The sequence below is a fragment of the Populus trichocarpa genome, chromosome 17, assembly GCF_000002775.5.
Source record: "Populus trichocarpa isolate Nisqually-1 chromosome 17, P.trichocarpa_v4.1, whole genome shotgun sequence".
NCBI classification, from domain to species: domain Eukaryota; kingdom Viridiplantae; phylum Streptophyta; class Magnoliopsida; order Malpighiales; family Salicaceae; genus Populus; species Populus trichocarpa.
In genome coordinates this window covers 472,492-482,832 of record NC_037301.2, presented here as the reverse complement: position 1 = coordinate 482,832, position 10,341 = coordinate 472,492, and the positions used below count along the sequence as shown (strand labels likewise).

The following is a 10,341-nucleotide window of genomic DNA, read 5'->3' as shown; positions in this document are numbered from 1 at the left end:
CGCAACCGGTCCCCGTACCCGATCTCTGAGACCAGTTAGGGTTCCTAGTGACCAAAATACTAGGTGGCGACTCCCATACCATTTTTCACTGCTAAGAGACAACGAATTCCTTGTCTCCCTACATTGACCAGATATATATCCCCCATATTACATTTTTTGTGGGTGGACGATCGCCGCGACGTCGCTCACGTGCGACACTAAACATGTTGATATTGATTATCATTTTGTATGAGACAAGGTTGCAAAGAAAAAGATTTAGATTTGTTTTATTAAGCCGCTTTCTATTGCTTTTCAATTCAAGTTTCGGGTTAATTCTTCACACTCGACGGGCATATATATATATATATATATATAAAATACTGTAGGACTAGTCTAGTGTTGAATCTCTACGCCCTACACATATATGCAATATTTTGGTGTGTTTCACTTTATATACAACTATAAGGCATAAGTACTGGTGTGTTTCACTTTATATACAACTCTCAGGCATAAGCACTCCACTGCTGGTTCCACCTATGTTCTTACATGATGATGTTGCTGCTGTATTCAAGTAAGTTAGTTTTATGTCTTGTAATTCGATTCCCCTGCAAGGATTACTGGGGCTGCAATCAAATGTCACTGCCTTTGGTGTTGCTGATGTTCCTTGTATGTTCCTGTATGTCACTTGACTAATCTGCACCCCAGAGCTCTATTAAATTAAACACAAAAAAAATTAATTAGATTTCATCATATGAATTAAATACATTAATTAATTAGCTAATTGAAATACTGTAATTAATTACCTGATGAGGACAGCCCTGGTTATTTGGGCAATAATTTTGGTCAATGATTATTGGGTTCTTAACATTTTTCATAATCAAGTTTTGGAACACAACATTCCTCACAAATCCATTGCTGGGCCTAGCCCACGATTTTATCCTTACACCATTGTCTGATCCACTGAAGATTGAATTTGTTAAGGTTATATTTTCCACACCATCTTCGTTGAAATCCTTGCCTAGACTTCCAATGCTGTAAAATTTAAGGTACAACAAATTAATTAATCAACCATAACCACTTCAATGTTGTACTGGCTAGGATTCTTAATTTGCAGTTAAAACAGTGATCAAGACATGTTATCATATCTTTTTTATTACCAAAAAAATATAAATTCATTCACTTGAAAACATCATAGAAATATTAAATTTATTTTTATATCTTTTTCTCTCAAACTAATCATGTTAATATTAACATATTATTTTTGAATGTATTTCTTCTATTTTAGGACAGTACGAAGGATGAAAACATAGGTTACCTGATACCATGTCCAGGGCCACACTTAATGCTGCTCATTAGCAGGTTCCTAGTGCTCGGACCGATTGATATGCAGTCATCTCCTGTCTGAAGTGTGCTGCCAGTGATTGTAACTCCGGTCGATATTTGCACGTGAATACCGTCGGTGTTAGGGCTGTTGTATGGAGCAATTACCCGTACATTTCGGACCAAAACATTGTTGCAACTGTTGATAACAATGTGCATTGATTGACTGTTGATGGATGTCAAACCGCTAATCAGGATGTCATTTGCCCAGTTGAATGTTATAGACTGCATTAACAAATTCATCTTATTGTTAATTAATTAATACATGAAACCATATGGTCCATGGACATGCCCTCTATTTTTTTTTTTTATTTGAACGTTAAGGACCTCTAGCATTAATTGAAAATATATATAATGCAACTTGTTGAATTACTAAATTGATTTTAAATTTCAAGTGTATGTATGTATGTATGTATATATATAGATACACGCACTTACCCTAGCTCCGACAGGGCAATTCTGTCCAGATTTCCGGCAAGCCCAGAAGCCAGCACCTTTAGCATCAAGGGTGCCGCCAAAGACAGAAACTCGATTGACTTTTATGAACAAAATCCAGTACCCTGAGTTGCCTAGAGCACGATAATCTGTAGGAGCTACAAGGGTTCCATCTATCTGAACCGTAATTTTATTCTTGCATGGACCACTAAACACTGTTGCCTTGAGCAAATAACTTCCTTTAGGCACATAAATTGTGGATGGAGAAGCTGAGCTACATGCAGCTGACCATGCCTTAAGAAAGGGTTGCGTTGAGTCAGTTATGCCATCCGGGTTTGCGCCAAACTGGCTCACATTATAGGATGCAGAAGCTGCATTTGATCGCTGAAAATTGTAGAAAAGGAAGAGTACTACATATGAAACAACAAACTTAGCCATAGAAGAGAGAAATTATGAGCTAGCTAGCTAGGCAGTTCAGTTGGATGGTTAAAAAATGGCAGTTAGGGAAAATATTTATAGGGAGGAGTGTATGGTGGTTACGTATCCACCCCTCCGAATGTTGTAGCTAGGGATTGTTGTTGCTTGAATATTTTTCAGCTGCAAATGATTATTATTAATTAAAATTAATTTAATATGTCAATCTTGAACTTCAACAATTTGCACGTCTCCTTATGTACTTATAGTGATTATATGTACGGCCACATGCATTTTTACAAGTTACGGTTCTCTAGATGAAGAAAAATGAACGTATCCCATGTGATAAGTTGTTGAGCACACAAACTCTTTGTAAATTATGATGTTCCACAAGTAATTGATAACATGATTAAATAGTTCTTTGAACAATTATACAAACTCAAATGATCATATGAGCGGTCTTAATTAGTTGGTTAATGGCACTATTATGTTAATGAAGTATATATATATAGTAAGCAATTCCAATATTGGTGTTTGTGGTGGTGGCTTACGAAGGAGATGGGGAGACATATTATATGAATGCTGCATTGCATGTGTGTGTGTGTGTGTGTGTGTAAGAGCTAAAGACTCAATGAAGATGATGAATAGCCACGTGATGGGTGAGAAATTGCTGCCGGGAATGTTGCCTCTTTTCAAGCTATTTCCATTCATCAATTATCAAATTAGAAGAGGAGGGAATAATGCCCTCATCATTTGGTCTCTGACCTTGCACTAATACTATTCTCTTTCTTTCTTTTGGTGGATTTTTTTTTATTATTATCTTTAGTTCGTTTTTGAATTATTTGAAGCACGAAATATATATATATATATATATATATTTTGGTCCCTCAATTATCGGGTGTTCGATCTCTACTTGGATCAAATAAAAAAAAAAATTATCAATTGGATCCAACATCTATTATAACTTTATTATAAAAGAAAAAACCAACATCTCTACTAGGACAACTTTTTTTAAAAATATACACAAACATAAAAGAAAAAATCTCATTCGAATTACAAAAATATAAGAATATCTTCTTTTAATTTATTATTTAATTATTATTTTCTCTTCTCTATTTTTTTATATCTATTTTAGTAATTATCACTAATTACTTCTGAAGTAACATAGCATTTCTCCCCGTTAACTCCCACCATTAAAATTTATTATCAAAACGATAATTTTTTAGAACAAATAGGTCCTTGTTTTCTTCTTCTTTTTTTAACGATTAATTCAAAAGGAAAAAAAAGACTTAAGTCAAGGATGAATTATAATTTTTCGGTTGGGGATACAATTAAGAAAAAAGGGAGATAGCTGGCTAATAAACATATCATTTTTTTTATAGTCAACCAATTAACAATTTAATTTTCAGTTTCTTAGGTAAGGCTTTTGCATGTCTTCATGATGTATAATGGGAAACCAATGTCGTTGATAATTCTTTGTGCATTGTGACCAACAATATCCAAGTTGCATATTTATAAAGAAAGGGACTAGTCAATATATAGAGATATAGGTGCCTGTGCCATTCATTCTTAATTACTAACAACCTTGAAATAGAAGGCAATTTTTATTTTTATTTTTATTTTTATTTTTATTTTTGATGAAATTAATTCTATAGTCCCTTGAATCAACATCCTGACAATGATTTGGATTCCATGGATAACAAAAGACTAACAATGAATGACATGCATTGACCTTATAGAAAGCAATACAGCCATTTGTACCAAACGAGAAGCAAGATGCATGGAAAACAATCATGTATCATAATTAATAGAGACACCAACCCTTCACAGCCTTAATAAATAATACAAAGAACAATTATCATAACTCCTAAAGAAGTCCTTTAACAATTGTTGTTACCTATTTTAGGTCCCTACATAAAAAAAAAAGAAAAAAAAAAGAAAAGAGGAAATAAAAAAAATTGAAAAATGTTGGAAGAAAATAAAAAACATATATTAGTGACAAGAGTATACCAGAACACCCATGAAATTGCCGAAGACTGGTTGAGAAAGATCAAATATACAATATTAAAAATTTCAACAATGTATTTTAAACTAATGAAGGCCTTATTAGCAAAGAAAATTCAATTCAAGAAGGAAAAATAAAAATTGGATGTTTAAGGGCTCAATTAGAATTTTTCAAAGTTTATTTGAATATATTGAGGGCTTAATTGCAAGAAACTTTAATTTTTAAAGTTAATTTAGGCTTTAATTGGAAGAAATTAAAGCCTGGGAGTCGAGTTGCAATTTTTAGGAGTTAATTTGGTAAAATCAGGGTCTTAATTGCATAGATATTGAAATTTGATGGGCAATTAGGGATTTGATTGGAGAAATCCAAAACCAAGAATCAAAATGGAAAATACATGTGAATATAGGAGCTAAAATTGACCAAATCAGGGGTTAAATTGAAGAAATTAGAAGTTTATTGGTCAACTGATGGTCAAGATGCACAAATTCAGAACCAAGGACCAAAATGAAGAAGACAACCAACTTAAGAGCTGATAATTGAGTTTGGCGGGAGTTAAATTGCATGCAATTAAAAGTTTTTGTATCAATTAAAGGTGCATGTGCCACAATTGGAAGAATAGAAACTAAATTGAAATTTATCAAATCCTAAATTAAAAACTTTAATTTTTAGGGTTTAACTCATACAATATGTCGTTTAGCCTTTGTTCATCTTCTTTCTTGGTAGTTTATGATAATCAGGTTGAGACATTCCAATAGCTCGTTGTGGAGTTCTAGAGCTCCAAATAATATGAAGATTTTGCAAATGGAAGAGGAACATCCCCTCTACAACTCTATTTCCATGAAATTTGATGTTTACATCCAAATTTATCCATAGAAATCCCCAACATCTTGTCATTGATAAACCTCACTCAATTTTCAGATTTCGGGTTGATCAGGTTGGCAACTTCAAACACATGATATGAAGTTACAAACCTCTAAATTGAGTAAGGTTGGATCCAAATGTGATGATGAGTTAGAATTGCTTCGACAAGACCTCGAAAGTGGGTAACCTAGTTAGCCCTGATAGTGCAACTATCATGCAAAAAATGATTTAGTTTTCATATGTTCACACACAAAGGCTCTTCAATGAATTCTTATCAAGGGTTTACAACCTTTCTTTCAAGATTAAGAGGTCACAAATGAATTCAAAACCTTCCAAAACCCTATAAATACCCCCCAAGTTTATAGAGAAAAAAAAGGTAGAGAAAGGAGAAGAGAAAAAAAAAAGAAAATAAAATACAAGAAAAAACAAAGAAATATCAATAAGAAATACAAGTGTAGAGATCCAAGAGCCTAAACTAAAGATTTCTTAGCTTTACAAGTTTATGAGAGGCAAAAATTTCCAAAAGAAAATAAAGAGAGAGTAGCTATTCTAGGTATACTTTTATGGTCCAAAAGTAGGTTCTTTGTGGCTTGCTTTTGATGTTTTTTTTATTTACTTTTGTTTTATATTTATGTTTATAAACATATAAATGAGGTTTGAATGCTCAACAAGTAATGTTGTATTCACCTTCTTTTTTTATTTAATGATATTTATTTTGAAGTATTTTTGTTTTTGATACATTAAAGTTGTTTAAGTTTGTTTTTGATATATAATGTTGTTTTAGTTTTTTTAGTTTTTTTAAGTTAAGCTATGCATGTTAAAACAAGAGTATTTTACCTTAGGTTTGCTAGGTCTTTTCATCGAATTTTGAATTCATGTTATATGAACATATATTCAGTTTTAAGTTTATGTTTTTTTAGATTTGGTACCTCTTGCTTGATTTTGATGTTTAGATATTTTTTGTTAGTTTTTTTTTTTTAATTCAAACATGTTTGTGTATGATATTCTGACTTGTTGGGATAAAAAAATGTTAGAGAATAATATAAATCATATCTTGAAACCTCACTTAACAGCTTAAGTTATTAGGTTGAGATGGTTCTTTGACATGATATCAGAGCCTTGATGACCAAGTGGTCACGAGTTTGAATCTCATCATCCCTATTTATTTGATAATAATTAAGCACAAGGTAATGTGGGCCTGTGCAAGTTTCAAGTCCAAAGGGCTTTCACTTGAGGAGCTGTGTTAGAGAATAATATAAATCATATCTTAGAACCTCACCTAACAGCTTAAGTTATTGGGTTGAGATGATTCTTTAACAAAAAAACATGTTTTAGAAGCCAAAAAAGCCCATTTCTAGGCTTAGCAGTGGCTATAATTTTTGGGCATGACTGGGTTTTTATTCCTGGTTTAAGCAATGTTCTTAGTGTTATTAGGATCAATTTTGGTCCATTTCTTTGCATATACACCTTTCTTATACATGATTAACCAATAATTTAGTTTTTATTAACATCAATAACGTGTTGAAATGATTTTTAATCCTTTGGTTTTGATTTTTAACCGAAATCTATTTTGGCCAAATCATTATGATTTATTGATAATCAAAGTGAATGGACACTAGATTATTGATCATTGCATGATTTCCAATATGTATGTGCCATCAATTTGCCCATATCTGGTCTGGTTTGAGAGCCACGTTGTTGGGTTCACATTGAATATTCTTTATTTGTTCTTCGTGTTCTTCCCAAGAACATTACCTTAGCTACATGATTTTGACCTATTTTGTTTTATTTATTTGCCTAGAACCCTTCCTTATGCATGACTTCAATAATTTAGTGTTTATTTGCATCAACAACATGATTTCAATGGCTTTTAGACATAGGGCTTTGGTTTAGAACCGAAACCTATTTTGACAAAATCATGATATTTTAGTGATAATCGAAGTGATTGGATGTTAAATTATTGATCCTTGCATGATTTTCAACATGTATTTGCCTTCGTTGAAACCAAATCTGGTTTGATTTGGAACCCACGTTTCTGGGTTTGTTTTGGGTGTTCTTGATTTTTTTTGTGTTTGATCTGTTTTGTTCAATAATTGTTGAGTTTTTGTGTTTTTCGGGTGTTAAATATGTTTTTTTTTGCTTTAGTTTTATTTTTGGATTGTTTTTCAGGTCAAACCAGAATTTTAGTTCAGTTTATTGTCGAATAAAAAATTTCGAGTTTTGTTAAAAAAAAGCGGGTTAAAGGGTTTAATACCTTGTTTGCCTTGCCATAATTTTTGTTAAAAGGTATTTTGATTTAAAGATGTGTTTGACAAACATATTTTAAGTCTATTTTTGGTAGTTTTATAACAAAGAAAAAAAATAAGTTTTTGCCAAACAAAGCCTGAAAAATTTTAAAAAATTAAAACAAATATATATTTTTGCACATGGCTAAAAATCCTAAAGTTGTTTAAGCATTTTTTTTAAAATATAAAATACTTTGACATATTATTTTTAAAAATATTGCATGGACTTTATAACAAATTTGTAAATGTTCAAAGGATTTTGCCCTATGTTTCAAAAATACCAAAAGTTTTTATTTTGTTTCTTTTAAGATTTGAGATTATGAACTTATACATAAGACATTCTTTATGTTAAATAAAAATAGTTTATTTTATTTTTTATGTTTGTATTAGAACGGTTAGTTTTTTAACCTGATAAGATAAGGACTTCTATATTGACGAAGACTTTTCTTAAACCTTAAATAGGCTAACCGTTAAAAAACACAACATTTTCTTAGTTTATATTAGATAAATAAACAATGCAGCTTACACTAGGTAAGACATATTTGGGGTGCTAACACCTTCATTTTAAACAATCAGTTTTCTTATCCAGATTTTGAGATTAATTAGGGTTTCTAATGATTAAAATACTAGGTGACAACTGCCATTTTTTTTTTCTACTGATAAATAACAAGAAATTCTTATTCTTTCCACCCATATCATTCTCGACTATCCTGATCTAAAAGGATGATCATCACGACGCCGTACTCGTGCAACAACAAGCATCACAAAAGGTTGGGCTCTAATCTACACAACCCTATAAACATAAAGACAAGCCCAACCAAGTCATTTCCTTTTTTTTTTCTTTTCTTTTTACACCATATCTACATATGATCAAATTAATTCCTCATTTTTATTATGGAAGTCAAGTTAATCCCATGTATTATGGCGAGGATCAAACCTAGCTTCCTCTCATAATAAATCATCTAATATTTGGTTACTATCTTGAGATAGAAGATTTAAAGATAGTGGAGACAAATAATATAATTTTTCTTGTATATTTAGTTTTGAAAGTATAAAAATTCACTTTAAAATTATATAAAAAACATATTTATTTATGTCTTCATATTTTTCTCTTCAACCAAACACGTTTCTAGAAAATCTAGAAAAATTATCTAAAAATACTCTTCTTCAGCCCCTATTTTATAGAGGATTTTGGAATAAAAACTAATAAGAAATTAATTCTAATAATTAACAAAATTATTTCCCACCATTATCAAGTTTAGTTATCTATCATAAAACAAGAATTAAACCTGATTTTTTTTGCTTTAAATTTGATGTTTTTTAACTGAAAAAAATGTCCAAGTTTTATGAAGAAGAAGACTAACTATTAAGACTTTATTCATGGGTTGGATAAACTATTGGGCTAAACAATAATTCTTTATCGATCAAAAGAATTATAAACCCAAACCTAAGCCTAAGAATAGATTGATAAAAAACAATCTTTTGTAAAATAAGAAATTATTTTATAGTAAAACTAAACCCAAGCCCAAGACTATGCCTATGGCCATGCACGATTATGATTTATGTCCAAAGCTACTTTACTTAAATCCCTTTTCTTCTAAAAATTTGAGTGCTCTTTAAATCTAATTTTCTTCTCACTACATCAACAACAATTTTTTTTTTTATTGTAGTGTCACACTATGACGTCGACCGAGACCCCCCAAAATTGATAAGGTAAAAACATGGATCACAGAAAATTAGGAGTTGTCACCTAGTAATTTTAAAAAACTAGAGATCTTAAAATATGCATTAGTTCTAGAGATTCAGGTAAGATGTTAAATTGAGAGTTGTCACCTAGTAATTTAAGAAAACTAGAGATCTTAAAATATGCATTAGTTCTAGAGATTCAGGTAAGATGTTAGTTATGCATAAGAAAAAAATAATGTCATCCTTACAACATCATTTCTTATGAAAATTTACCTTTATTATGTGTTTTTCTCTTAAATCCATCGTTTTGATTGCCTTTAATTATCTTAATTGTTTTTAACTTATCATTTTTTTACTTATTTCCTAATTATTTTATAAAAATCTGACGTTGGTCCAAAAAAATGAGAGACCATCAATTTGGTTAATTATTTATAGAATTTTTGGCATCGATTCTTTCAAAAAGGAGATTTATCTTTCACAAAAAAGCCATGGATATTGGTCCTAAATAAAGAAACTTATTGAAAAAGGCTAAGTTAAAGTTGTAGTTTTTAATTTCTAAATTAATACCTAAAACTTCTCAAATTTTATTTCTAAGGTACAATTTGCTTCAAACATTGAAAAAGTAAATAACAAAACATGTTCCTTTTACAAAAACCAGGATTGAGTTTTTGAGTTCATTGGGTATATCGGCCTAATGAGCCTTTTGATTTTGGTCAAGTCTTAATAAACTTGTTATTAAGTCTAAACATGCATGCAACAAATATTTTTTTTCTTAAAAAAATAACACAAGAACATTTTATTTGGATGCCAACGCAAAATAAAAACTGCCTTTTTTATTTTGGATTTTTATGACAAGACAAATATTTTTAGGTAATGCTAAAATATGGAAATATTTTTGGTTTTTTTTTAATTTTCTTTTCTCTTTATTTTGTTTTATAAAAAAAACACACTAGAAAGCAAAACTTTTTTCATAATGATGGAATACTGAAGATTCAAACGCATAATTCTAAAACCATAACGGAGCATTACATTGTCCTAGGAGGGTAAGGCTAGTTTCGATAATATGCTGATGACGACGCTTAACGATGCCATCTTACTCATATATATGAGGTCAAATTAGCCTGTGATGAATACCAATAATCTGAAAGAAATTGTTTAACTTACGATATTCACCACCCCAATAAGTTTGAATAGATTTAATTTTTCATGAAAACTAATACTTAACAAGAACTTGAAAATGATGGAATTTAGAAAACACATCATATTTCACAACAAGAGGATAATACCATATATATT

The 10,341-nt window shown here is 30.6% G+C and overlaps 1 protein-coding gene across 1 annotated transcript; it reads right to left on the bottom strand.

Moving 5' to 3' along the window:
- Positions 1 to 442: 442 nt before the first annotated feature.
- On the bottom strand, positions 443 to 2,272 carry LOC18106747 (polygalacturonase). The gene is made up of 4 exons (XM_006372631.3): positions 1,798 to 2,272; positions 1,295 to 1,584; positions 783 to 1,011; positions 443 to 688 (listed from the first exon to the last, which is right to left on the bottom strand). Exons 1-4 carry the CDS (start codon positions 2,230 to 2,232, stop codon positions 470 to 472), a joined length of 1,173 nt encoding a protein of 390 aa, XP_006372693.3. The 5' UTR covers positions 2,233 to 2,272; the 3' UTR covers positions 443 to 469.
- Positions 2,273 to 10,341: the final 8,069 nt, after the last annotated feature.

Bases quoted from the DNA above. Each gene is read 5' to 3' on its own strand.
- LOC18106747 (XM_006372631.3), bottom strand. From the start codon at position 2,232: ATGGCTAAGTTTGTTGTTTCATATGTAGTACTCTTCCTTTTCTACAAT. The intron at 1,012-1,294 runs GTAACCTATGTT...TAAATTTTACAG, and splicing joins GGCCCTGGACATGGTATCAG to CATTGGAAGTCTAGGCAAGG. The intron at 689-782 runs GTAATTAATTAC...TTAATTTAATAG, and splicing joins ACCAGGGCTGTCCTCATCAG to AGCTCTGGGGTGCAGATTAG.